Source organism: Lolium perenne, chromosome 6 (assembly GCF_019359855.2).
Source record: "Lolium perenne isolate Kyuss_39 chromosome 6, Kyuss_2.0, whole genome shotgun sequence".
Lineage (NCBI taxonomy): Eukaryota > Viridiplantae > Streptophyta > Magnoliopsida > Poales > Poaceae > Lolium > Lolium perenne.
This window is the reverse complement of record NC_067249.2, coordinates 39288852-39315681: the sequence shown is the minus strand read 5'-3', so window position 1 is coordinate 39315681 and position 26830 is coordinate 39288852. Positions and strand designations below refer to the sequence as shown.

The 26830-nt window shown below is 43.5% G+C and overlaps 1 protein-coding gene across 1 annotated transcript; it reads left to right on the top strand.

The window, feature by feature from the left end:
• The first annotated feature begins 19437 nt into the window (after positions 1-19437).
• On the top strand, positions 19438-21793 carry LOC139832107 (receptor-like protein 2). The gene has a single exon (XM_071821604.1). It carries the CDS (start codon positions 19452-19454, stop codon positions 21606-21608), a length of 2157 nt encoding a protein of 718 aa, XP_071677705.1. The 5' UTR covers positions 19438-19451; the 3' UTR covers positions 21609-21793.
• Positions 21794-26830: the final 5037 nt, after the last annotated feature.

The window sequence follows — 26830 nt, the reverse complement described above, 5'->3', positions numbered from 1 at the left end:
GTTAGAATTAATGAGAATATAAGATTGATGGCTGAATTGCATGCTAGGTGGGAAAGAGAAGAAAATGAAAAACTTGCTAAAGAGAATAATGTAGCTAAAGTTTGGACTATTACCACCACTAGTAATGTTGATGCTTCACATGTTGCTAAACCTCCTACTATCAATGGTAAAATAATTGGTGTTGGCAATGTTTCTACTCCTAGTGCAAAGCGTGCAAAATTACCTGAAACTGCTAAAACTGCTGAAACTGCTTGTGATAAAACTGCTGAAATTTTTTCCAACATTGGGGACAATGATCCCATTGTTGTAGGTCATAATGATTTAGACTTTGATGATTGTCACATTGATACGTCCAATTTGCATCACTATTTTATATCATAATTTGCTGTTATTCATTGATATATTTCATATTTGGAAATGATACTTATGTTATTTCATCTATTTTGCATGTTTCATGATTATTTGGGGATCGCGCACCGAAGCCAGGATTCTGCTGGAAAAAGCACCGTCAGAATGCAATATTTCGGAAGATCAACAGTTGACGGAAATTATACGAAAAATCCTATTTTTCCAGATGACGAAGGGAGCCAGAAGGGGGAGCCGAGGGGACCCGAGGTGGGCCCACCTCATAGGCCGGCGCGGCCCAAGGCCTGGCCGCGCCGCCCTGTGAGGAGGGGGCCCACAGCCCTCTCTCGCCTCCTTTTCTTCGCGTACGTCTTCGTCCCGAAAACCTAAGCTCCAGAGGGTACATCGCGAAGAGCCACAGCCGCCTCTGCAGGGCGGAGAACACCAGAGAGAAAAGAGCTCTCCGGCGGGCAGGAATCCGCCGGGGAAATTCCCTCCCAGAGGGGGAAATCGACGCCATCGTCACCGTCATCGAGCTGGACATCATCTCCATCACCATCGTCATTATCTCCATCATCATCACCGCCATCTCCACCGCTACACCTCGTCACCGCTGTAACAATTCGGGTTGGATCTTGATTGTTTGATAGGGGAAACTCTCCCGGTGTTGATTTCTACTTGTTATTGATGCTATTGAGTGAAACCATTGAACCAAGGTTTATGTTCAGATTGTTCTTCATCATCATATCACCTCTGATCATGTTCCATATGATGTCTCGTGAGTAGTTCGTTTAGTTCTTGAGGACATGGGTGAAGTCTAAATGTTAGTAGTGAATTATGGTTGAGTAATATTCAATGTTATGATATTTAAGTTGTGGTGTTATTCTTCTAGTGGTGTCGTGTGAACGTCGACTACACGACACTTCACCTTTATGGGCCTAGGGGAATGCATCTTGTACTCGTTAATTTGCCAATTGCGGGGTTGCCGGAGTGACAGAAACCTGAGCCCCCGTTGGTATATCGATGCAGGAGGGATAGCAGGATCTCAGAGTTTAAGGCTGTGGTTAGATTTATCTTAATTACTTTCTTGTAGTTGCGGATGCTTGCAAGGGGTATAATCACAAGTATGTATTAGTCCTAGGAAGGGCGGTACATTAGCATAGGTTCACCCACACAACACTTATCAAAACAATGAAGATTAATTAGCCGTATGTAGCGAAAGCACTAGACTAAAATCCTGTGTGTCCTCGAGAACGTTTGGTCATTATAAGTAAACAAACCGGCTTGTCCTTTGTGCTAAAAAGGATTGGGCCACTCACTGCAATTATTTCTCTCGCACTTTATTTACTTGTACTTTATTCATCTGTTACATCAAAACCCCCTGAATATTTGTCTGTGAGCATTTACAGTGAATCCTTCATCGAAACTGCTTGTCAACACCTTCTGCTCCTCGTTGGGATCGACATTCTTACTTATCGAAGATACTACGATACACCCCCTATACTTGTGGGTCATCAAGACTATTTTCTGGCGCCGTTGCCGGGGAGTGAAGCGCTATTGGTAAGTGGAATTGGTAAGGGAAATTTCTACTGTTTGTGCTGATTTTATTTACTTTCTTGCTATAATTCATTATGGAGAGATCTTCTCTTGAGTGTTTATTTGGGAAATCTACTACTACTGCAAAGGTAGTGGATGAGGCGCCAGGTAAGGCAGAAATACCATACAAAATACCTATGAAAATTATTGAACGTGTAGTGGGTAACCGTTATACAGGGGATGGAACTGTCCACCCTGGAGATCATTTACTGTTCTTACATGAATTATGCGGTTTATTCAAGTGTGCAGGTATTGCTATGGATGAAGTGAGGAAGAAACTATTCTCTATATCGCTGTCTGGTAAAACGGCGCATTGGTATAAATTACTGGATAATGGGGATTCTCTTGAATGGAATGATATTGTGCCCCGGTTTTATTCTAAGTTCTATCCTCCAAGTGAGATTCACAAAGATCGGAATCGCATATATAATTTTTGGCCTCATGAAGGAGAGAGTATTGCCCAAGCATGGGGGAGATTGAAGTCTTTAATGCTCAAATGCCCCATTCATGAGCTTCCTGGTAATATTATTATTGATAATTTCTATGCAAGACTTTCTTTTCAAGACAAGACCTTGCTGGATACTTCTTGTTCTGGATCATTTACACGCAACAAGGAAGAGTTTAAAAGGGACCTTCTTAATCGGATCCAAGAAAATGCGAAGGATGGGAGAACGACAAGGATAGAGAATCGGTATAAATTATGATTATAAATGCATTGAAGCTTTTATGGATCTTGATAAATTTCGTAATATGAGTGCTACTTATGGTCTTGATTCTCAAGTTGCCGCAAATCTTTATAAAGCTTTTGCTTCTCATTATGAATTGCCTAAGAAGAACTTTGATAAGTATCATGAATCGTATAAAGATAAAATTGATTCATCTATAAATAAATGTGTTGTAGTGGAAACTGTTGATCATGTTATTCCTGAAGCTTATATTGAAAAAACTCCTTTCCCTGCTAAAATGAAGGAGTACTCTGTTATAAATAGTGCGGTTCATAAAAGTGAAAAGAAACCTATAGAACCTGAAGAACAAATAAAAGTTGAACCTGCTGTTGCAATTATTATAGATCTTGTGACTGAAAATGTGGAGGATGGTCATATTATTTTCTGTGAAGATGCCTCTAATATTGTTTCGCATCCTAATAAGTCTGGGAAAGCTAGTGTTCCTATGTTATCTGTTAGAATTGGTGATCATTGTTATTATGGTTTATGTGATATTGGTGCAAGTATTAGTGCTATTCCTTATGAGCTTTACACGGAGATTATGCAATTTAAAATTGGTTCTTGTGAACTTGAAGATATTGATGTGGTTATTCAGCTGGCTAATAGAGAAACTATCTCTCCAATTGGTATTGTTCGAGATGTGGAAGTTCTATGTGGTAAGATTAAATATCCTGCTGACTTTTTGGTACTTGGTTCTGCTGCTAGTAAATATTGTCCTATCATTTTTGGTAGACCTTTTTAAAATACTTGTGGAGCTATTATAGATTGCAAAAAAGAGAAAATTTTGACTAAATTTGCTGGTGAATCTTATGAGTTTAACTTCTCTAAATTTACCAAAACTCCTTATAAAGCTGATTTGCCTAATAATGATTTTAAAGTTGAACAGTGTGCATCTATTGCTCTTGCTCCTAGTAATCCTTTGCAGCAACATTTGGAGAATAGTGAGAGTGAAGCTTTTAGGGAAGAAAGAGATGAGCTTGATGAAATTTTCCTTCGTCAACCTATTCTTAAGCATGATTTACCGGTGGAAGATCTGGGTAGAACACCACCACCAAAGGAAGATCCTGTCTTTGATTTAAAACCATTGCTTGATAATCTTAAATATGCTCATATTGATGATAAGAAAATATATCCTGTTATTATTAGTTCTAAGCTTTCAGAGTTTGAAGAAGAAAGGTTATTGGAAATACTGAAGAAACACCCAGGTGCTATTGGCTACACTCTTGATGACTTGAAGGGGATTTCTCCCTCTATTTGCCAACACGCCATTAATACGGAAGATGATGCGAAGCCTGTTGTTGAACCTCAGCGTCGTCTAATTCCTAAGATGAAGGATGTGGTAAGAAATGAGGTATTAAGACTCCTTGAAGCTGGTATTATATATCCTATTGCTGATAGTAGATGGGTTAGTCATGTGCATTGTGTTCCTAAGAAAGGAGGAATGACTGTTGTGCCTAATGATAATGATGAGCTCATACCTCAAAGAGTAGTTGTAGGGTATAGAATGTGCATTGATTATCGAAAAGTTAATAAGGTTACTAAGAAAGATCATTACCCTTTGCCTTTTATTGATCAAATGTTAGAAAGGTTATCTAAAAATACTCATTTTTTCTTTCTTGATGGTTATTCTGGGTTTTCACAAATTGCTGTTAAAACAAAACCACTTTCACTTGTCCCTATGGAACTTATGCTTATAGGCGTATGCCTTTTGGTTTATGTAATGCTCCTGCTACTTTTCAAAGATGCATGTCTGCTATTTTTCATGGCTTTTGTGGGAGTATTGTAGAGGTATTCATGGACGATTTTTCCGTCTATGGAAATTCTTTTGATAATTGCTTGCGGAACCTTGATAAAGTTTTGCAGAGGTGTGAAGAAACTAACCTTGTTCTTAATTGGGAGAAATGCCACTTTATGGTTAATGAAGGAATTGTATTGGGACATAAAATTTCCGAGAGAGGTATTGAAGTTGATAGAGCTAAAGTTGAAGCTATTGAGAAGATGCCCTATCCTAGGGATGTTAAAGGTATTCGTAGTGTTCTTGGTCATGCTGGGTTTTATAGGAGGTTTATTAAAGACTTCTCTAAGATTTCGAAGCCTCTTACTAATCTTCTTCAAAAAGATGTGCCTTTTGTTTTTGATGATGATTGTAAGGAAGCTTTTGAAACTCTAAAGAAAGCCTTAACAACTGCCCCTATAGTTGAACCTCCTGATTGGAACTTACCATTTGAAATTATGTGTGATGCTAGTGATTTTACTGTAGGCGCTGTTTTTGGACAGCGAGTAGATAAAAAACTGAATGTTATTCATTATGCTAGTAAAACTCTTGACGCTGCTCAAAGAAATTATGCTACTACTGAAAAGGAATGGTTAGCTGTAGTCTTTGCTTGTGATAAGTTTAGATCTTATATCGTTGATTCAAAAGTTACTATTCATACTGATCATGCTGCAATTAGATACCTTATGACAAAGAAAGATGCTAAGCCAAGGCTTATTAGATGGGTACTTCTTTTGCAAGAATTTGATCTGCATATTGTAGATAGGAAAGGTGCTGATAATCCTGTTGCTGTTTATTTTTCTAGATTGGAATATATTGCTTATGATCCTGTTCAAGTTAATGATAGTTTTCCAAATGAACAATTGGCTGTAATAAAGGTGAGTTCGCGAGACAGTCCTTGGTATGCTGATTATGCTAACTTTATTGTTTCCAAGTACTTGCCTCCAACCTTTTCAGCTCAGCAAAGGAGGAAATTCTTTTATGACTTGAGGCATTATTTTTGGGATGACCCACACTTATATAAAGAAGGAGTGGATGGTATTCTGCGAAGATGTGTTCCCGAATATGAGCAACAAGAGATATTGAGTAAATGTCATGGGAGTGCTTATGGAGGACATCACGCCGGAGATAGAACCACGCAAAAGGTTCTACAATCAGGTTTTTATTGGCCAACTCTCTTCAAAGATGCAAGGAAGTTTATTTTATCTTGTGATGAATGTCAAAGGGTTGGTAATATCTCCAGACGCAATGAAATGCCTATGAATTATACTCTTGTTATTGAACTGTTTGATTGTTGGGGATTTGACTTCATGGGACCTTTTCCCTCTTAAGAAGGTAACACTCATATACTTGTTGTTGATTATGTTACTAAATGGGTGGAAGCTATACCTACAAAAAGTGCTGATGGTGAGACCTCTTTAAGAATGCTTTTAGACATTATTTTTCCTAGATTTGGAGTTCCTAGATATATTATGACAGATGGAGGTTCTCATTTCATTCATGGTGGTTTTAGAAAAACTCTTGCTAAATATGGTATTAATCATAGAATTGCTTCCGCTTATCATCCTCAAACTAGTGGGCAAGTAGAACTATCAAATAGAGAAATTAAATCTATCTTGCAAAAGACTGTTAATAAAACTAGAAAGAATTGGGCTAGTAAATTGAAGGAAGCACTATGGGCTTATAGAACTGCTTATAAAAACCCCATGGGAATGTCACCTTATAAAATGGTTTATGGAAAAGCTTGTCATTTACCTTTAGAACTAGAGCACAAAGCTTATTGGGCTGTTAGAGAACTAAACAAAGATCCTAAACTAGCCGGTGATAAGAGGTTGTTGCAATTAAGTTCTCTAGATGAATGGAGAAGTGAAGCTTATGAAAATGCTAAACTCTTTAAAGAGAAAGTTAAGAAATGGCATGATAGAAGGATTATCAAAAGAGAATTTAATATTGGGGATAAAGTCCTATTGTATCGGTCTCGTCTCAGATTCTTTGCAGGGAAATTACTCTCGAAATGGGAAGGACCATATGTTGTTGAGGAGGTGTATCGTTCAGGAGCAATTAAAATTAGTTCCCTCCAAGGCAATGCCACGCAAGTGGTGAATGGACAAAGACTCAAGCATTATATCTCAGGTGATTCTTATAATGTAGATGTTGATGTTATTCGAGTGGAAACACCAGAGGCTTTCATCAAAGGTCAAATTGACAGTCCGCCAGAATTCGACTTTGAATAGGTAACAGTACAGGTAATAAAAATTTCGCGATTTGCTTTCCGAACAATGTTTTTGCTGTTTTTGGAAAATATGAAAAATTACGAGATCGAAACGGAGTGGAGGAGACGCACGAGGGCGTGCCCCCATAGGCCGGCGCGGCCAGGCCTTGGCCCGCGCCGCCCTATGAGCTGGCCGCCTCGTCGCCCCTTTCCGACTCTGGTTCGACCTGGTACTTTCCGTTTGTCATAAAAATTCCTGCTATATAACCCCCCCCGGACCCCTGGAGGTCCGTATATCGTTTTCTCGACGTGTTTTGTTTCGAGCTGTTTCTACCAGGTTCTATTTTCAATTTAGGAGCACCATGGCCTCCAACAATAAGGGCAAGGGGCTTTCGGATGAAGATATTCAAGATCCCGAGTGGAAAGAGGTGGACGAGAGCGTCAAGAAAGGAGATGAAGAAGAAGTGGAGGAAGACTCGCGCGCATACCCGCGTGCTACCTTCGCAAGCATCAAAGTGGTGGATAACCCTTTTAGTGCAAACAGGAGCGCAAGAATTCGCACCGGAGGAAGGTTCCCACGTCATTACCTAGCTCCAAAGACATCTTCTTCAGGCACTTACCATCCCTTCCGCAATCTAATCTACAATAATCAAATTGAAAGGACTCCCAAGGCGGCATTGTCTAGCAATTGGGATATAGATCGTTCTAACACTGCAGGAAGGACGAAGCCTGAAGCTGAAGGGTGGGGAAATAACTCCAAGAATTGGGACTCGCCGTCGGACATACTTCTTAATCGCGTCGAGCACAATTCGGAGATGATCCGCAACCTCATGTACAAGATTGATGAGCTTCAGGAGCTTGTGGAGAAGCTTGTCAGTAATTCATCACCACCATCGCCAAAGGAGTAATTCATCATCGGTATTGGCATCCCCTTGGTTTGTTCCAAGCTTGGGGGAGTGCCGCGGTATCACATCATCACTACCTTTTACCTTTTTACTATCAAGTAGTGTCATATCATGAGTAGGGAAGTTATCATATAAGATGGGTTGCAGTGTGGAAGTATCTCTCCTTTAGTTGGTTGTCTATGTATCCCTTGGTGTGAGGTATCGTTATGAAATATTAATGAGAAGTCTTATCATTTACATATTGCACACCTTATTTTAGTTTGCAATTTCTGTTATATGATTGATCTTGATTTTAGTATTGGTACCACTTTGGGAGCATTGAGTAAATCTATTTGGTTTTGGCAAACTTAGCATTGGTCAATAGCAACAACACCTTGAGGTTTAAGTAGAAAAGAGAAATATATATAGTTGTTTCATTGTCTTCCTTTCTTGTTAGCTCATAGCTTATTATTCTGAAGTTAAAATTGTTTGTGCTTACAAGAAAGATGCATGATTGTTTCTATCACATGTATATTCGTTTGTTTCCCTCAACTTTTGTGCTTGCTAATTAACCTTGCTAGCCAAATGCCTGTACTGAGAGGGAATGCTTCTCGTGCATCCAAACCTCAACCCAAACCTATGCCATTTGTGTCCACCATATCTACCTACTACATGGTATTTCTCCGCCATTCCAAAGTAAATTGCTTGAGTGCTACCTTTAAAATTTCTATCCTTTACCTCTGCAATATATAGCTCATGGGACAAATAGCTTAAAAACTATCGTGGTGAAGAATATGTACTTATGTGTCTTATTTCTTAGTAAGTTGCTTGTTGAGCGGTAACCTGTTTTCTGGGGACGCCATCAACTCTTTTACCTTTGTTGAATATCATGTGAGTTGCTATGCATGTTCGTCTTGTCTAAAGTAAGGGCGGTTTTCACAATCAAATGGTTTGAGTATGCATACTGTTAGAGAAGAACATTGGGCCGCTAACTAAAGCCATGATTCATGGTGGAAGTTTCAGTATGGACAGCTAATCCTCAATCTCTTATGAGAATAATAATTGTTGTTGAATGCTTATGCATTAAAGAGGAGTCCATTATCTGTTGTCTATGTTGTCCCGGTATGGATGTCTAAGTTGAGAATAATCAAAAGCAAGAAATCCAATGCGAGCTTTCTCCTTAGACCTTTGTACAAAGTGCATAGAGGTACCCCTTTGTGACACTTGGTTGAAACATATGCTATGCAATGATAATCTGTGTTAATCCAAGCTAATTAGGACAAGGTGCGAGCACTATTAGTATACTATGCATGAGGCTTGCAACTTATAAGATGTCTTATACATAACACATATGCTTTATTACTACCGTTGACAAAATTGTTTCTTGTTTTCAAAATGAAAAGCTCTAGCACAAAAATAGTAATCCATGCTTCCCTCTGCGAAGGGTCTGTCTCTTACTTTATGTTGAGTCAGTAAACCTATTCCTCTCCATCTTAAGCAAGCATTTGAGTTGTTGTGATCAAACCATTATATTGTGATTTACTTCATCATGTCTTTTACTCTTCCTTGTTTAGTACAAGTTTTATCTGAATGAATATAGCTTTGAAAGTTATCAATGATTACTATGATTGAGTATGCAAGTTTACCATAAGCTTTAATATGAAAGCGCTGCTCCATAGATAAGTATAATCATTAACTGTTCTCGACCAAGAACAAAGTTTGCCATCACCAACTATGATTTCTTATGCACCTTTATTTGTGATTACCTTATACTTGTTTCAAGTTGAGTTATATGAGGAAGTTGTTCACTAGAATGTCTTGTGTGAATGAATATGATGCTTCTTGTCCGTATTTGATTTATCGACTCTTCACTCCATAAACATGTGGTCATGTTTACCGAGTTCAGTTTCGCTTGGGGACAAGCGAAGTCTAAGCTTGGGGGGAGTTGATACGTCCAATTTGCATCACTATTTTATATCATAATTTGCTGTTATTCATTGATATATTTCATATTTGGAAATGATACTTATGTTATTTCATCTATTTTGCATGTTTCATGATTATTTGGGGATCGCGCACTGGAGCCAGGATTCTGCTGGAAAAAGCACCGTCAGAATGCAATATTTCGGAAGATCAACAGTTGACGGAAATTATACGAAAAATCCTATTTTTCCAGATGACGAAGGGAGCCAGAAGGGGGAGCCGAGGGGACCCGAGGTGGGCCCACCTCATAGGCTGGCGCGGCCCAAGGCCTGGCCGCGCCGCCCTGTGAGGAGGGGGCCCACAGCCCTCTCTCGTCTCCTTTTCTTCGCGTACGTCTTCGTCCCGAAAACCTAAGCTCCAGAGGGTACATCGCGAAGAGCCACAGCCGCCTCTGCGGGGCGGAGAACACCAGAGAGAAAAGAGCTCTCCGGCGGGCAGGAATCCGCCGGGGAAATTCCCTCCCGGAGGGGGAAATCGACGCCATCGTCACCGTCATCGAGCTGGACATCATCTCCATCACCATCGTCATCATCTCCATCATCATCACCGCCATCTCCACCGCTACACCTCATCACCGCTGTAACAATTCGGGTTGGATCTTGATTGTTTGATAGGGGAAACTCTCCCGGTGTTGATTTCTACTTGTTATTGATGCTATTGAGTGAAACCATTGAACCAAGGTTTATGTTCAGATTGTTATTCATCATCATATCACCTCTGATCATGTTCCATATGATGTCTCGTGAGTAGTTCGTTTAGTTCTTGAGGACATGGGTGAAGTCTAAATGTTAGTAGTGAATTATGGTTGAGTAATATTCAATGTTATGATATTTAAGTTGTGGTGTTATTCTTCTAGTGGTGTCGTGTGAACGTGGACTACACGACACTTCACCTTTATGGACCTAGGGGAATGCATCTTGTACTCGTTTGCCAATTGCGGGGTTGCCGGAGTGACAGAAACCTGAGCCCCCATTGGTATATCGATGCAGGAGGGATAGCAAGATCTCAGAGTTTAAGGCTGTGGTTAGATTTATCTTAATTACTTTCTTGTAGTTGCGGATGCTTGCAAGGGGTATAATCACAAGTATGTATTAGTCCTAGGAAGGGCGGTACATTAGCATAGGTTCACCCACACAACACTTATCAAAACAATGAAGATTAATTAGCCGTATGTAGCGAAAGCACTAGACTAAAATCCCGTGTGTCCTCGAGAACGTTTGGTCATTATAAGTAAACAAACCGGCTTGTCCTTTGTGCTCAAAAGGATTGGGCCACTCGCTGCAATTATTTCTCTTGCACTTTATTTACTTGTACTTTATTCATCTGTTACATCAAAACCCCCTGAATACTTGTCTGTGAGCATTTACAGTGAATCCTTCATCGAAACTGCTTGTCAACACCTTCTGCTCCTCGTTGGGATCGACATTCTTACTTATCGAAGATACTACGATACACCCCCTATACTTGTGGGTCATCACACATCTCTGAAGTTATAAAGTTCTTACAAAAACTTGCTAAAAGTCCCAATGCTAGTGCTATAAATTTGGCCTTTACAAAACATATTACAAATGCTCTCATAAAAGCTAGAGAAGAGAAACTAAAACTTGAAACTTCTATTCCTAGGAAGTTAGAAGATGGTTGGGAGCCCATCATTAAGATGAGGGTCAGTGATTTTGATTGTAATGCTTTATGTGATCTTGGTGCAAGTATTTCTGTTATGCCTAAGAAAATCTATGATATGCTTGACTTGCCACCATTGAAAAATTGTTATTTGGATGTTAATCTTGCTAATAATGCTATAAAGAAACCTTTGGGGAGGATTGATAATGTTCGTATTATGGTTAACAATAACCTTGTCCCCGTTGATTTTGTTATCTTGGATATTGAATGCAATGCATCTTGTCCCATTATATTGGGAAGACCTTTTCTTCGAACTGTTGGTGCTACCATTGATATGAAGGAAGGTAATATTAAATATCAATTTCCTCTCAAGAAAGGTATGGAACACTTCCCTAGAAAGAAAATGAAGTTACCTTATGATTCTATTATTAGAACAAATTATGATGTCGATGCTTCATCTCTTGATAACACTTGATACACACTTTCTGCGCCTAGCTGAAAGGCGTTAAAGAAAAGCGCTTATGGGAGACAACCCATCATTTTACTACAGAACCTTTGTTTTATATTTGAGTCTTGGAAGTTGTTATTACTGTAGCAACCTCTCCTTATCTTTATTTTATTGCATTGTTGTGCCAAGTAAAGACTTTGATAGTAAAGTCAATACTAGATTTGGATTACTGCGCAGAAACAGATTTCTTGCTGTCACGAATTTGGGTATGGTTCTCTGTAGGTAACTCAGAAAAATCTGCCAATTTACGTGCGTGATCCTCAGATATGTACGCAACTTTCATTCAATTTGGGCATTTTTATCTGAGCAAGTCTGGTGCCTCTAAAAAATTCGTCTTTACGGACTGTTCTGTTTTGACAGATTCTGCCTTTTATTTCGCATTGCCTGTTTTGCTATGTTTGATGGATTTCTTTGTTCCATTAACTTTCAGTAGCTTTGTGCAATGTCCAGAAGTGTTAAGAATGATTATGTCACCTCTGAATATATGAATTATGCACTGACCCTCTAATGAGTTTGTTTTAAGTTTGGTGTGGAGGAAGTTTTCAAGGGTCAAGAGAGGAGGATGATACAATATGATCAAGAAGAGTGAAGAGTTTAAGCTTGGGGATGCCCCCGTGGTTCATCCCTGCATATTTTAAGAAAACCCAAATGTCTAAGCTTGGGGATTCCCAAGGCATCCCTTCTTCATCGACAACATTATCAGGTTCCTCTAGTGAAACTATATTTTTATTCCGTCACATCTTATGTGCTTTGCTTGGAGCGTCTGTTTATTTTTTATTTTTGTTTTGTTTGAATAAGATCGGATCCTAGCATTCCTTGTTTGGGAGAGAGACACGCTCCGCTGTTTCGTATGAACACACATGTTCTTAGCTTTATTTCTAATGTTCATTGCAAAAGTTGGACTATTACATTCATTGTTATATGGTTGGAAACGGAAAATGCCGCATGTGGTAAATGGTATAATGTCTTGAATAATGTGATACTTGGAAATTGTTGTGCTCATATAGATCATGTTTAAGCTCTTGCATCATGTACCTTGTACCCATTAATGAATAACTACATAGAGCTTGTTAAAATTTGGTTTGCATGATTGTTCTCTAGAGTCTAGATATTTTCTGGTTAAGGTGTTTGAACAACAAGGAGACAATGTAAAGTCTTATAATAGTTACAATATGTTCATATGTGAGCTTTGCTGCACCATTTTATACTTGAGTTTGCTTCAAACAACCTTGCTAGCCTAGCCTTGTATTGAGAGGAATTCTTCTCGTGCATCCAAATCCTTGAGCCAAATACTATGCCATTTGTGTCCACCATACCTACCTACCACATGGTATTTCCCCGCCATTCCAAAGTACATTACTTGAGTGCTACCTTTAAATTTCCATTCTTTTCCTTTACAATATATAGCTCATGGGACAAATAGCCTTAAAAACTATTGTGGTGAAGAATATGTACTTATGTATCTTATTTCTTAATAAGTTGCTTGTTGAGCGGTAACCATGTTTCTGGGGACGCCATCAACTTTTACCTTCGTTGAATATCATGTGAGTTGCTATGCATGTTCGTCTTGTCTAAAGTAAGGGCGATTTTCATGATCAAATGGTTTGAGTATGCATACTGTTAGAGAAGAACATTGGGCCGCTAACTAAAGCCATGAATCATGGTGGAAGTTTCAGTTTGGACACAAAACCTCAATCTCTTATGAGAATATTATCTGTTGTTGAATGCTTAAGCATTAAAAGAGGAGTCCATTATCTATTGTCTATGTTGTCCCGGTATGGGTGTCTAAGTTGAGAATGATCAAAAGCGAGAAATCCAATGCGAACCTTCTCCTTAGACCCTTGTACAGGCGGCATAGAGGTACCCCTTTGTGACACTTGGTTGAAACATATGTTATGCAATGATAATCCGTGTTAATCCAAGCTAATTAGGACAAGGTGCGAGCACTATTAGTATACTATGCATGAGGCTTGCAACTTATAGGATGTCTTATACATAACACATATGCTTTATTACTACCGTTGACAAAATTGTTTCTATGTTTTCAAAATGAAAAGCTCTAGCACAAAAATAGTAATCCATGCTTCCCTCTGCGAAGGGCCATTCTTCTACTTTATTGCTGAGTCAGTTTACCTACTTCTTTCTATCTTAGAAGCAAACACTTGTGTAAACTGTGTGCATTGATTCTTACATGTTTACCTATTGCACTTGTTATATTACTTTGTGTTGACAATTATCCATGAGATATACATGTTGAAGTTGAAAGCAACCGCTGAAACTTATATCTTCCTTTGTGTTGCTTCAACGCCTTTACTTTGAATTTATTGCTTTATGAGTAACTCTTATGCAAGTCTTATTGATGCTTGTCTTGAAAGTATTATTCATGAAAAGTCTTTGCTATATGATTCATTTGTTTACTCATTATCTTCATCATTGCTTCGAATCGCTACATTCATCTCATATGCTTACAATAGTATGATCAAGATTATGATAGCATGTCACTTTAGAAATTATCTCTGTTATCGTTTACCTACTCGAGGGCGAGTAGGAACTAAGTTTGGGGATGCTTCATACGTCCCAAACGTATCTATAATTTCTTATGTTCCATGCTACTTTTATGATGATACTCACATATTTTATACACATTATATGTCATTATTATGCATTTTCCGGCACTAACCTATTGACGAGATGCCGAAGTGCCAGTTGCTGTTTTCTGCTGTTTTTGGTTTCAGAAATCCTAGTAAGGAAATATTCTCGGAATTGGACGAAATCAACGCCCAGGGGCCTATTTTTCCACGAAGCTTCCAGAAGTCCGAAGAGGAAACGAAGTGGGGCCACGAGGTGGCCACACAGTAGGGCGGCGCGGCCCAAGCCCTGGCCGTGCCGGCCTGTTGTGTGGGCCCCTCATGACGCCCCCTGACCTACCCTTTCGCCTACATATAGTCTTCGTCGTGAAACCCCCAGTACCGAGAGCCACGATACGGAAAACCTTCCAGAGACGCAACCGCCGCCAATCCCATCTCGGGGGATTCAGGAGATCGCCTCCGGCACCCTGCCGGAGAGGGGAATCATCTCCCGGAGGTCTCTTCATCGCCATGATCGCCTCCGGATCGATGTGTGAGTAGTTCACCCCTGGACTATGGGTCCATAGCAGTAGCTAGATGGTTGTCTTCTCCTCATTGTGCTATCATGTTAGATCTTGTGAGCTACCTATCATGATCAAGATCATCTATTTGTAATGCTACATGTTGTGTTTGTTGGGATCCGATGAATATTGAATACTATGTCAAGTTGATTATCAATCTATCATATATGTTGTTTATGTTCTTGCATGCTCTCCGTTGCTAGTAGAGGCTCTGGCCAAGTTGATACTTGTGACTCCAAGAGGGAGTATTTATGCTCGATAGTGGGTTCATGCCTCCATTAAATGCAGGACGTGTGAGAAAGTTCTAAGGTTGTGGATGTGCTGTTGCCACTAGGGATAAAACATCGATGCTTTGTCTAAGGATATTTATGTTGATTACATTACGCACCATACTTAATGCAATTGTCTGTTGCTTGCAACTTAATACCGGAAGGGGTTCGGATGATAACCTGAAAGTGGACTTTTTAGGCATAGATGCATGCTGGATAGCGGTCTATGTACTTTGTCGTAATGCCCTGATTAAATCTCATAGTACTCATCATGATATATGTATGTGCATTGTTATGCCTTCTTTATTTGTCAATTGCCCAACTATAATTCGTTCACCCAACATCTGTTTATCTTATGGGAGAGACACCACTAGTGAACTGTGGACCCCGGTCCTATTCTTTACATCTGAAATACAATCTACTGCAATTGTTCTTTACTGTTCTTCGCAAACAAACATCATCATCCACACTATACATCTAATCCTTTGTTTACAGTAAGCCGGTGAGATTGACAACCTCACTGTTACGTTGGGGCAAAGTACTTTGGTTGTGTTGTGCAGGTTCCACGTTGGCGCCGGAATCCCTGGTGTTGCGTCGCACTACACTCCGCCACCAACAACCTTCAACGTGCTTCTTGGCTCCTACTGGTTCGATAAACCTTGGTTTCTTTCTGAGGGAAAACTTACTGCTGTGCACATCACACCTTCCTCTTGGGGTTCCCAACGGACGTGTGTCTCACACGCATCATGGAGAACTACAGTAGAGCTTGTTGAAATTTGGTTTGCATGATTGGTCTCTCTAAGATCTAGATATTTTCTGGTAAAAGTGTTTGAGCAACAAGGAAGACAGTGTAGAGTCTTATAATGCTTGCAATATGTTCTTATGTAAGTTTTGCTGTACCGGTTTATACTTGTGTTTGCTTCAAACAACCTTGCTAGCCAAAACCTTGTACTGAGAGGGAATGCTTCTCGTGCATCCAAAACCTTGAGCCAAAATCTATGCCATTTGTGTCCACCATAACTACCTACTATGTGGTATTTCTCTGCCATTCCAAGTAAATACTTCATGTGCTACCTTTAAACAATTCAAAACTTTATTACTCCTTATTTGTGTCAATGTTTTATAGCTCATGAGGAAGTATGTGGTGTTTTATCTTTCAATCTTGTTGGGCAGACTTTCACCAATGGACTAGTGGCATATACATCCGCTTATCCAATAATTTTGCAAAAAGAGCTAGCAACGGGGTACCCAGCCCCAATTTATTAACGTTCATTAATAATTCTCTTCACATGTTTTGCCCTGATTTATAAGTAAGAAACTTAATTTTGCAATGGACACTCCTCCATGGTATGTGAAATGTTGGAAGGCACCCGAGGATTCGGTTAGCCATGGCTTGTGAAAGCAAAAGGTTTGGAGGAGTGTCATCTATAAATAAAACTAAAATACATGTGTAAACAAAAGAGAAGAGGGATGATCTACCTTGCTGGTAGAGATAACGTCCTTAATGGGAGCCGCTCTTTAAAAGTCTGTTTGACAAGGGGGTTAGAGTGCCCACTACCATTCGTTGACAACAACAAACACCTCTCAAAACTTTATTTTTATGCTCTCTTTATGATTTCAAAACTTAAAAAGCTCTAGCACATGATTTAATCCATGCTTCCCTCTGCGAAGGGCCTCTCAATCTTTTACTTTATGTTGAGTCAGTTTACCTACTTCTTTCTATCTTAGAAGCAAACACTTGTGTCAACTGTGTGCATTGATTCTTACATGCTTGCTTATTGCACTTATTATATTACTTTGTGTTGACAATTATCCATGAGATATATATGTTGAAAGTTGAAAGCAATTGCTGAAACTTAAATCTTCTTTTGTGTTGCTTCAAAACCTCTTATTAAGAATCTATTGCTTTATGAGTTAACTCTTATGCAAGACTTTTTGATGCTTGTCTTGAAAGTACTATTCATGAAAAGTTTTTGCTATATGATTCAGTTGTTTAGTCATTATCTTTTTGTTAGCAAACTATAGACCATTGCTTTGAGTCACTTCATTCATCTCATATGCTTTACAATAGTATTGATCAAGATTATGTTGGTAGCATGTCACTTCAGAAATTATTCTTTTTATCGTTTACCTACTCGAGGGCGAGTAGGAACTAAGCTTGGGGATGCTTGATACGTCTCTAACGTATCTATAATTTTTTATGTTCCATGCTAGTTTTATGACAATACCTACATGTTTTATATACACTTTATATCATTTTTATGCATTTCCGGGACTAACCTATTAACAAGATGCCGAAGTGCCAGTTCCTGTTTTCTGCTGTTTTTGGTTCCAGAAAATTACTTCTGCGAATATTCTCGGAATTGCACGAAACAAAAGGCCAAGTCCCTATTTCTCCAGCACCGTCACGGAGTCCGAAGGAGAGACGAAGAGGAGCCACGAGGTGGCCACCTCACCTGGCGGCGCGGCCCCGCCTCCTGCCGCGCCAGCCTATGGGGTGGGCCCCTCGGGCACCCCCTCGCGCCGCCCTTTCGCCTATATATTCCTTCCGTCGCGAAAACCCTAAAGAGATCGATCATATTTCAGAAGAACTCCCGGAGCGCCGCCGCCATCGAAACCTAGTTTCGGGGGTCAGAAGGTCCTGTTCCGGCACCCTGCCGGGACGGGGATTGACCCCCGGAGCCTTCTCCATCGACGCCACCGCCTCCATCATGCTCCGTGAGTAGTTCCCCCCATGGACTACGGGTTCTAGCAGTAGCTAGTTGGTACTCTCTCTTCCATGTACTTCAATACAATGATCTCATGAGCTGCCTTACATGATTGAGATCCATCTGATGTAATCGGTGTTGTGTTTGTTGGGATCCGATGAATTGTTACATTATGATCAGTCTATCTATATAAGTTTGTGAAGTTATTGTTGCTGCAACCTTGTTGTGTTTAATGCTTGTCACTAGTGCACGAGTGGCATGATCTTAGATTTGAGCTCTATAATTATTGCTTAGATTGTATCTACAAGTTGTTTGCACATGTCTCTGTCCGGAACCCGAGGCCCCAGAGTGACAATAACTGGGATAACCGGAGGGGAAGGTTTAGATATGAGGATCACATGTTTTCACTAAGTGCTAATGCTTTGCTCCGGTGCTCTATTAAAAGGAGTACCTTAATTACCAGTAGATTCCCTTGAGGCCCCGCTGCAAACGGGCTGGTAGGGCAAAAGATGTTGTGCAAGTTTCTCATTGCGAGCATGTATGACTATATATGGAAAACATGCCTACGTATAATTAATAGACTGGATGTTCTGTTTTAATGCTATTTCAATCCTATCAATTGCCCAACTGTAATTTGTTCACCCAACACTTGTTATTGGAGAGTTACCACTAGTGTAGATAGCTGGGAACCCCGGTCCATCTGTCATCATCAAATACTCACTCGGTCATATATATCATTGGAAGTAGTATCAACTATTTTCTGGTGTCATCACCTATGTGTTACTGTTACTGCTGCTGTGTTACTGTTACTATTGCTCTCATATTACTGCTGCTTTCACATCACCCCTGTTACTAGTGCTTTTCCAGGTGCAGCTGAATTGACAACTCAGTTGTTAAGACTTATAAGTATTCTTTAGCTCCCGTTGTGTGGAATCAATAAATTGAGTTTTACTTCCCTCGAAGGCTGTTGCGATCCCCTATACATGTGGGTCATCAGCGGGACGGCAGCGGGTGGGGTTGGGGGGGTGGCGTCGCACTAGTGCAGCAAAGAAGGGAAAAAAGAAGCAAATCGAAGCGGTCGATTTCGCTGTCCCTGACTTGCGGGACCGGGTAAGAAATGGAGGACGCTCGGCGCGACCGCGGAGCGTCCATAGAGACGCAAACCTGACGCATATTTGGGCAAGGTTTGCGTCTCCGCGGTCGGTCCGGTCACTTTGCGTCGGCACGCTGGAGCAGGGCCCAGACGCATTTCCGGTCACGGCGGACGAAAACGGTCGCTCAGCGTCCGTTTGGCGTCGCGCCGCTGGAGATGCCCTTAGTCACTATTAGTGAAAATGATAAGATTTGTACTTTAAGAGAAGTGATGTCAGGTTGTAGTAAAAATCCGATATGGACTGAGTTGATAACGAGTGGATGACTACAATGCAATATTTTGTACGGTTAGTTTTCATAAGATTGGAAAATTGACTTGTCAGCAAGCAGTCACGAGTGAAACGTCATAGTGTGAACCCACCACTTTTTTCTTTGTGCTTTGTGCTGATTACGACTGCAAAGAACAAAACAAAATGGAAGCAAGATCTTTCTTCTGACGCTGTTTCGTGATTACACCACCATTGATGTTTTCTCTGGTCAAGGCACAATTTAAGCTCTGTTTCCCATGCTAGTTTCACCAGAAAACCATGCAGACTCTCCATTTTTCCAACAAGCCACACAGCAAGATATTGCACATACCTTCCTTTGGTGTTGCTCTTGTACTGCTGATCTGCTTGGTCTCTCCAACCAGTTCCTGCACGGAGCAGGAGAAGCACTCCCTTCTCCAGTTCCGGCACGAGCTCTCACAAGATGGTGGCCTTGCCACCTCATGGCGTAATGGCACAGATTGCTGCAACTGGGAAGGGATCACCTGCAGACAAGATGGGACGGTCAGCGATGTCGTGCTGGTTTCAAAGGGCCTTGAGGGGCACATCTCGGAGTCCCTTGGAAACCTCACCGGGCTGCAGCACCTTAACCTCTCCCACAACTCGCTGTCTGGTCGCCTGCCGCTGGGATTGGTGTCGTCCAGCAACATCACCATCCTTGATGTCAGCTTTAACCAGCTCAATGGAACACTCCAAGAGCTGCTACCTTCAACCCCTGCCCGGTCTCTGCAGGTACTGAACATCTCAAGCAACTTATTTGCAGGACAGTTTCCATCCACCACATGGAAAGCAATGGAGAATCTGATAGCCCTCAATGCAAGCAATAACAGCTTTACTGGGTCGATACCAGCTGATGTCTGCAACACCTCATCATCCCTCACCATGCTTGATCTGTGTTTTAACCAGTTAAGTGGCAACATCCCCCCAGGAATTGGTAATTGCTCCAGGCTGAGAGTGCTCAGAGCGGGCTACAACAAACTCAGTGGAACTCTCCCAGATGACCTCTTCGATGCTACCTTGTTGGAGCACCTGTCTTTTCCTAACAATGATTTACATGGAGGTCTTGATAGCACACGCATGACCAACCTCAGAAATCTTGTAACCCTGGATCTTGGAGGGAACAAATTTGGTGGCAAGATTCCAGACTTTATAGGTCAGCTCAGGAAATTGGAGGAGCTGCATTTGAACAACAACAACATATCAGGGGAGCTGCCATCAGCTCTGAGCAATTGCACGAATCTGGTAACAATTGATCTCAAGAGCAACAATTTCAGTGGAGAACTTACAAAGGTCAATTTCTCCAACCTGCCAAATCTAAGAACTTTAGATCTTTACTTAAACTACTTCAACGGCAAAGTTCCAGAAAGCATATACTCTTGCACCAATCTGACAGCACTGCGGGTGTCTACCAACAAATTAGATGGGCAGCTTTCACCAAGAATAAGCGATCTAAAGTACCTCACCTTCCTATCAATTACTACAAACTCTTTCACAAACATCACAAATGCACTTCACATCCTTAAGAGCTGCAGGAATCTTACCACTCTGCTTATCGGCGATAACTTCAAGGGAGAGATCATGCCAGAGGATGACATGATCGATGGATTTGAGAATCTTCAGGTTTTGGACATCCAAGATTGCCAATTATTGGGAAAAATACCTCTATGGATATCAAGGCTAACAAGATTGGAGATGTTACTTTTAAATAGCAATCAACTCACTGGACCAATACCAAGCTGGATCAACTCCCTAAGCTATCTCTTCTTCATGGATGTGTCAAACAACAGTCTTATAGGAGAAATTCCGCTAACCTTGATGGAGATGCCATTGCTACACTCAGCTGAAAACGCAGCTCATGTGGACCCAAGGGTCTTTGAGTTGCCTATTTATAGTGGTCCTGCACTTCAATACCTTGTTATTACATCTTACCCAAGAGTGTTGAATCTAAGCCACAACTACATCACAGGTGTGATGCCCCCACAGATTGGTCAACTGAAAGTGCTTACTGTACTTGATTTCAGCTTCAACAAGTTATCTGGACAGATCCCACAATCGATTTGCGACCTCACAAACTTGCAGGTGCTAGACTTGTCCAGCAACAATTTCACAGGGACAATCCCAGCTGCATTGAACAGCCTGCACTTCCTTTCAGCATTCAACATTTCAAACAATGACCTTGAAGGGCCTATTCCATCTGGAGGCCAGTTTAATACATTTCAAAATTCTAGTTTCGATGGGAACCCAAATCTGTGCGGCTCTATGTTCACTCACAAATGTGATTCTGCAGAAATACATCAATCCCTCATTCTGCCAGGAAAACAAACTGAGTACAAGGTGGCCTTTGTGATTGCCTTCAGTGCATTCTTAGGTGTAGGGGTGTTGTATGATCAATTAGTTTTATCAAGGTATTTTGGCTAATCCTACCTCAGTTTACTTTGGTTTAGGAAGACTTGTTCATATTAGGCTGCTACTCAGGTTTAGCAACATTTCCAGCGAGCAAGCTTCTCCTATAGGTGTGAGTCATTATTAGGTTTGCCAAATAAAATAGGGTGGAGAGTGATTTTATTCTATGGACATGTAAAAGTATGTAACAATGTAAGGTGATTTGAATTCTGTAGAAAACAACAGTCTTACAGGAGAAATCCTGTTATATTTGACGGAGATGCCAATGCTAATGTCAATGGAAAACACAACTCCTTGGGAGTGGGACCCAAGGGCCTGTTTATAGTGGTCCATCACTTCTTTTTTTGAAAGGAAAGGAAAGGAAAGGAGTGGTCCAACACTTCAATACCGTGTTGTTGAATCTAAGCCACAACTACTTCACAGGTCAAAGCAAAAAAAAAAAAAAAAAAACAAAAAAAAACTACTTCACAGGTGTGATTCCCCAACAGATTGGCTAGTTGAAAATGCTTGCCGTACTTGATTTTAGTTTCAACAAGTTATGAGGAAAGATCCCACGAACGACTTGCAACCTTACAAATTTGCAGGTGCTAGACTTCTCCAGCAACAATATCACAGGTGCAATACCAGCTGGGTTGAACAGCCTGAACTTCCTTTCAGCATTCAACATTTTGAACAATGACCTAGAAGAACCTATTCCATCTGGAGGCCAGTTTAATACATTTCAAAATTCTAATTTTGATGGGAACCCAAAGCTGTGTGGCTCTGTGCTCACTCATAAGTGTGGTTCAGATTCAATAGCTCCATCCTCCACAAAACGAGATAAGAAGGCTGTTTTTGCTATTGCATTTGGCGTGTTCTTTGGAGGCATCGATGTTCTTTTGTTGTTGGTGTGTCTCCTTGTCTCAATAAGGATGAACAGTTTTACAACAAAACAAGGGAAAGTAATGGAGATGTTGAAGAAGCTTCCTTCTACTCTCGTTTAGAGCAAACAGTTGTGGTGATGCATATGCCACAGGGCAAGGGAGAAGAAAAGAAGCTCAAACTGGCTGAGATTCTGAAAGCTACTAAAAACTTTGACAAGGCGAACATCATTGGATGTGGAGGGTATGGATTAGTCTACAAGGCAGAGCTACATAATGGCTCCAAGCTGGCAATCAAGAAGCTCAGCGGTGAAATAATGCAGAGGTGGATGCACTGTCCATTTTTTTCTTCGAAAATGGGAGCATCACCCCAGCCTCTGCATTCAAAGAATGCACACACATTTTTTTTATTAAATTATTCGCAAAGCTTTACAAGGGAGATACAAAGATCAACTCGAAGCCACCTTTCCAGCGACAACTCGCTATACCTACAAAAGCGATGAAGGGGGTGAACATGAACATGGCCATTACCCTGACAATACACCAACACACATCATCTAAAACTGAATGCCTTCCCAAGCCGCCCATTGGCGGGTGAGAAGCACAACCAGTCAAGCGGACCCTGAGCGTACGTCATTACACACGCCACAGAAATCGCTAGCGCCGTCTTCCTCGCACCCATCTTCAAGAGGGATCACCGCATTGACCTTGCCAGACCTGCCGTCGATGTCACCATGACGCGCTCCACCATCCTGCACGCGTCCAGCAGTCCACGCCCGTGTTCGATACCCTGCAGCTCCACGCCGCCGAGAATCATCGACGTCAACGTGGTAGATGAACACCACTCCACCAAGATGCACCTCCATCCACCGAAAACATCCATTGGCCCCTCTGACCATGCACAACTCCATGAATGTTGCCCTCAGGAGGGAAACGACGTGGTACGAGTGGGCAAACACGGGCTGCAATGGCGATGCCTTCAACAAGGTAACCACGCGTGAAACGCCGCCATCGCCCGCCGTGACCGGAGTCGGGGCTCGGTTTTCACCGGCATCCGCGCTTTCCCAACTCGCCTTCGAGACCAACCGGCCAACCACCTCCGGCGAAGGAGGAGGCCACCACCACCATGCCCAGGGCAGCCACCCATGGCGTCCTCGTGCCTCGGAACAAGCCAGAAACCTGCACGAATCCGGCGTCGTTGTCGACGCAGCTGGATCACCGCGGCCCTCCCGAGCCCGTCAGGGCCTATATCGGACCCGAACCAGCGCCGCCGCCCGCCAAACGCTGGAGATCATCGGGGATATCTGGTCGCCACCGCTCCATGGCACCACCGTCGACTAGGCTGATGCGGATCGCCGCCGGCGGTGCGAAACCGCGCCCCCACGCCTGTCGCGGTCGAGGAAGTCCGCCGCCACACGTCTAGGGCTTTGCCCGGCGGCCTCAGGCGGTGGTGGGAGGGAGGCGCCCAAGGGAGGGGGAGGAGGGGAGCAGCTGGGAGCCGCTGCGCGGGTGTGGGAGGGTTAGGTTAGGGAGGGGATAAGGTTCTGATGCACTGTCCATGGCATAGCATAAAAATCTTGTACCACTCTGGGGTTACTGCATCCAGGGAAACTTAAGGCTCCTCATATATTCCTACATGGAGAATGGCAGCCTAGATGATCGGCTCCATAACAGGGATGATAATACTAGATCAGTTTCTTGACTGGCCAGTGCGGCTCTCAAGATCGTGAAAGAAGCAAGCCCGGGCCTTTCTTATATTCATGATGTCTGCAAGCCTCATATTGTCCACTGTGACATCAAATCCAGCAGCATCAAGAATATAAAGCTTATGTTGCAGTTTTTTTTTTGGAGCAACCGCCAGGAGCTCTGCCTTTTCATTAAGAAGAGGGAAATTTGGCCAGTTTATAAGGGAAACTAGCCGAAAACCGATACAAACACAACACCGTGTCCGGTTTATAAGGAAAACCAGACAAGAGAAAACCACACACGGCACAGTTTTTCTGGGAAAACCGGCGAAAACCCGCACACCTAGCCACACGACCTGGATAAACCAGGTCTGGAGCGCCGCCGAATGGCACCAGCACGACGGCAACAGCGAGCGCCGCGACTGCCCGGTCCACGTCCCTGGAAAGGAAGTCAGAGCCGAGAGAGACGGCTAGGCCTTTCAAGCTTCGAGGGGTGAGGCAGGCCGCAATGCAAGCCAGCGGCACTCGCGCACCGACGGAACACGAAAACGTCGACCCATGCAGCAGTCAGGCATTGCCGGAGGTGGCTCCCAAACATTCCAAAAAATGACGCCTCCAAGGAGGTCACGACGTCCACAGACGCCGCCGTCATTCAATCCAGCGCAGCAGGATTTGGGTTTTCACCCCGGAATGATAGGCGGAGGTGTGTGAGGACTCCACGGCCAACGCCTCCAAGGAGGAGAACGGCGCCCTCGAGCATCGTCGTTGTCGGCACCGACCGAGTCGGGCAAGACTTTCGTCCGGAGACCTACAACACCGCCACTGTCAAAGACAGCCCAAACCCCGGACGAACACAAACCACCGCAACAGGGGCGCCGCCCACGCCACGGAGACATGCCCTGCCGCCCACACAGCCAGGGCATATCATCAACACGCCTTGTTCCCGGAGCCGCCGCTCCGGCCTCCACGCACGGTAGGCCAGCTCCTCATGCCAACATACCGCCGTCCCCGGGACGATGCGGAAGAAACGCCCGGTCCTCCAAACGCCGCGCCGCCGCGCCGCCGTCCATGCGCCATGGCTCACCTCTGCCATGGGCTTGCAGATGCCAGCAATGGCAGCCTGCCACACGCAGTGGCCCACCACGGCCACCGGGACACCGACGAAGCTGTGAGCAGCCTCCACGCGACCGCCGCGCCGAGACACCCCGAGATCCACCGTCCTCCGCGCAACCTCCGCGCCGAGGCGAAGCCGGCCGCCCCAAACCCTCCACCACCGCGTCCCCGGGGCCGCCGCCCCGGCTTGCCAGCGCCGGCGAGCACCAGCCCCGAGCAGGCCCAGATCGGGCCCTCCCAGGCCCAGATCCAGCCCCGGCCGCGCCACCAAGCAGCAGCCACGCCGAGGGGCCGGCGCTAGCGCCAGCCGCGCAACCCAGCGCGTGCTCGCCGATGCGAGGATCCCCAACCGCCGCTGTCGCTAACCGCCGTCGTCCGGCCGCCGCGGAGGCGGAGCGAACGGAAGCGGGTCGCCGGTCGGCCACGCGTTCACCGCGGGACTCCCCCAACCACCTTCGGCGGCGGGGGCCACCGCCACCGCGGCCAGGCAAGCGGCAGCGGCGGGAGGGAGGAGGGTGTCCTGGGGGCCGGCGGCGGCGTGGGTGAGGTTCCCCCGAGTCGCCCGCTGCGGGCGACGCGAGGGCTCGGTGTTTTTCGCTGTGCTTATGTTGCAGATTTTGGGCTAGCCAGATTGCTCCTTCCCAACCAAACTCATGTCACAACTGAGCTGGTCGGCATTATGGGTTTCATTCCCCCCGAGTATGGGCAAGCATGGGTCGCAACATTGAGAGGTGATATATACAGTTTTGGAGTAGTCCTGCTTGAGCTGGTCACAGGTGTTGTGAATGAGCAACTTGTATTCACAGAGGGCCAAAGGCCAGTACATGTACATGTGACAATGTGCAGGTAAGTCCCTCATACACTGGGGAATAACGGAAAAGGGACTATACAACTCTAACACCCCCCCCCCCCCTCAAACTCATGATGGGTCAACAACACTGAGTTTGGAGAGGAAGAAAACATGTTGTGCTCTAGTTTGGGCCTTCGTGAAGAAGTCAACAAGCTGAAGCTCTGAAGGCACATAATGAAGAGCCATAACTTGATGCTGCACAGCATGACGCACATAGAAGGCATCAACACCGATGTGTTTGGTGAGCTCGTGCTTCACCGGATCACGCGCAATGCTGATGGCACCAGTACTGTCCGATAAGAGCGGAGTCGGAGCGTCAGCAGAAACACCAAAGTCCGCAAGTAACCAGCGTAACCAAGTCACCTCAGCCGTCAAGAGAGCCATCGCTCGCAACTCAGCCTCAACACTCGAACGAGAGATTGCAACCTGCTTCTTGGTCTTCTAGGCAATGAGAGAGCCACCAAGAAAGACACAGTTGACGTGGGCATTACCCTTCGGGTAACCGACATTGCCCTACCCTATACGATCTAACTGGAGGCCCATGAAGATACTCGATGGCAAGGCGGGCCACTTGGATGGTGCAGCAGAAGATTCCTTGGCGGGCAAGACAAGGAAGGAGCCGAAACAAGGAAAGTTTAGAGATAGAACTACTGTAAACCTAGTCGTACTCGGTTAGATCTCTTGAGACTTGGCCGCCAATATAAAGGCCAGGAGAGGGGCTACCGAGGG

Bases quoted from the DNA above. Each gene is read 5' to 3' on its own strand.
- LOC139832107 (XM_071821604.1), top strand. From the start codon at position 19,452: ATGCAGACTCTCCATTTTTCCAACAAGCCACACAGCAAGATATTGCAC.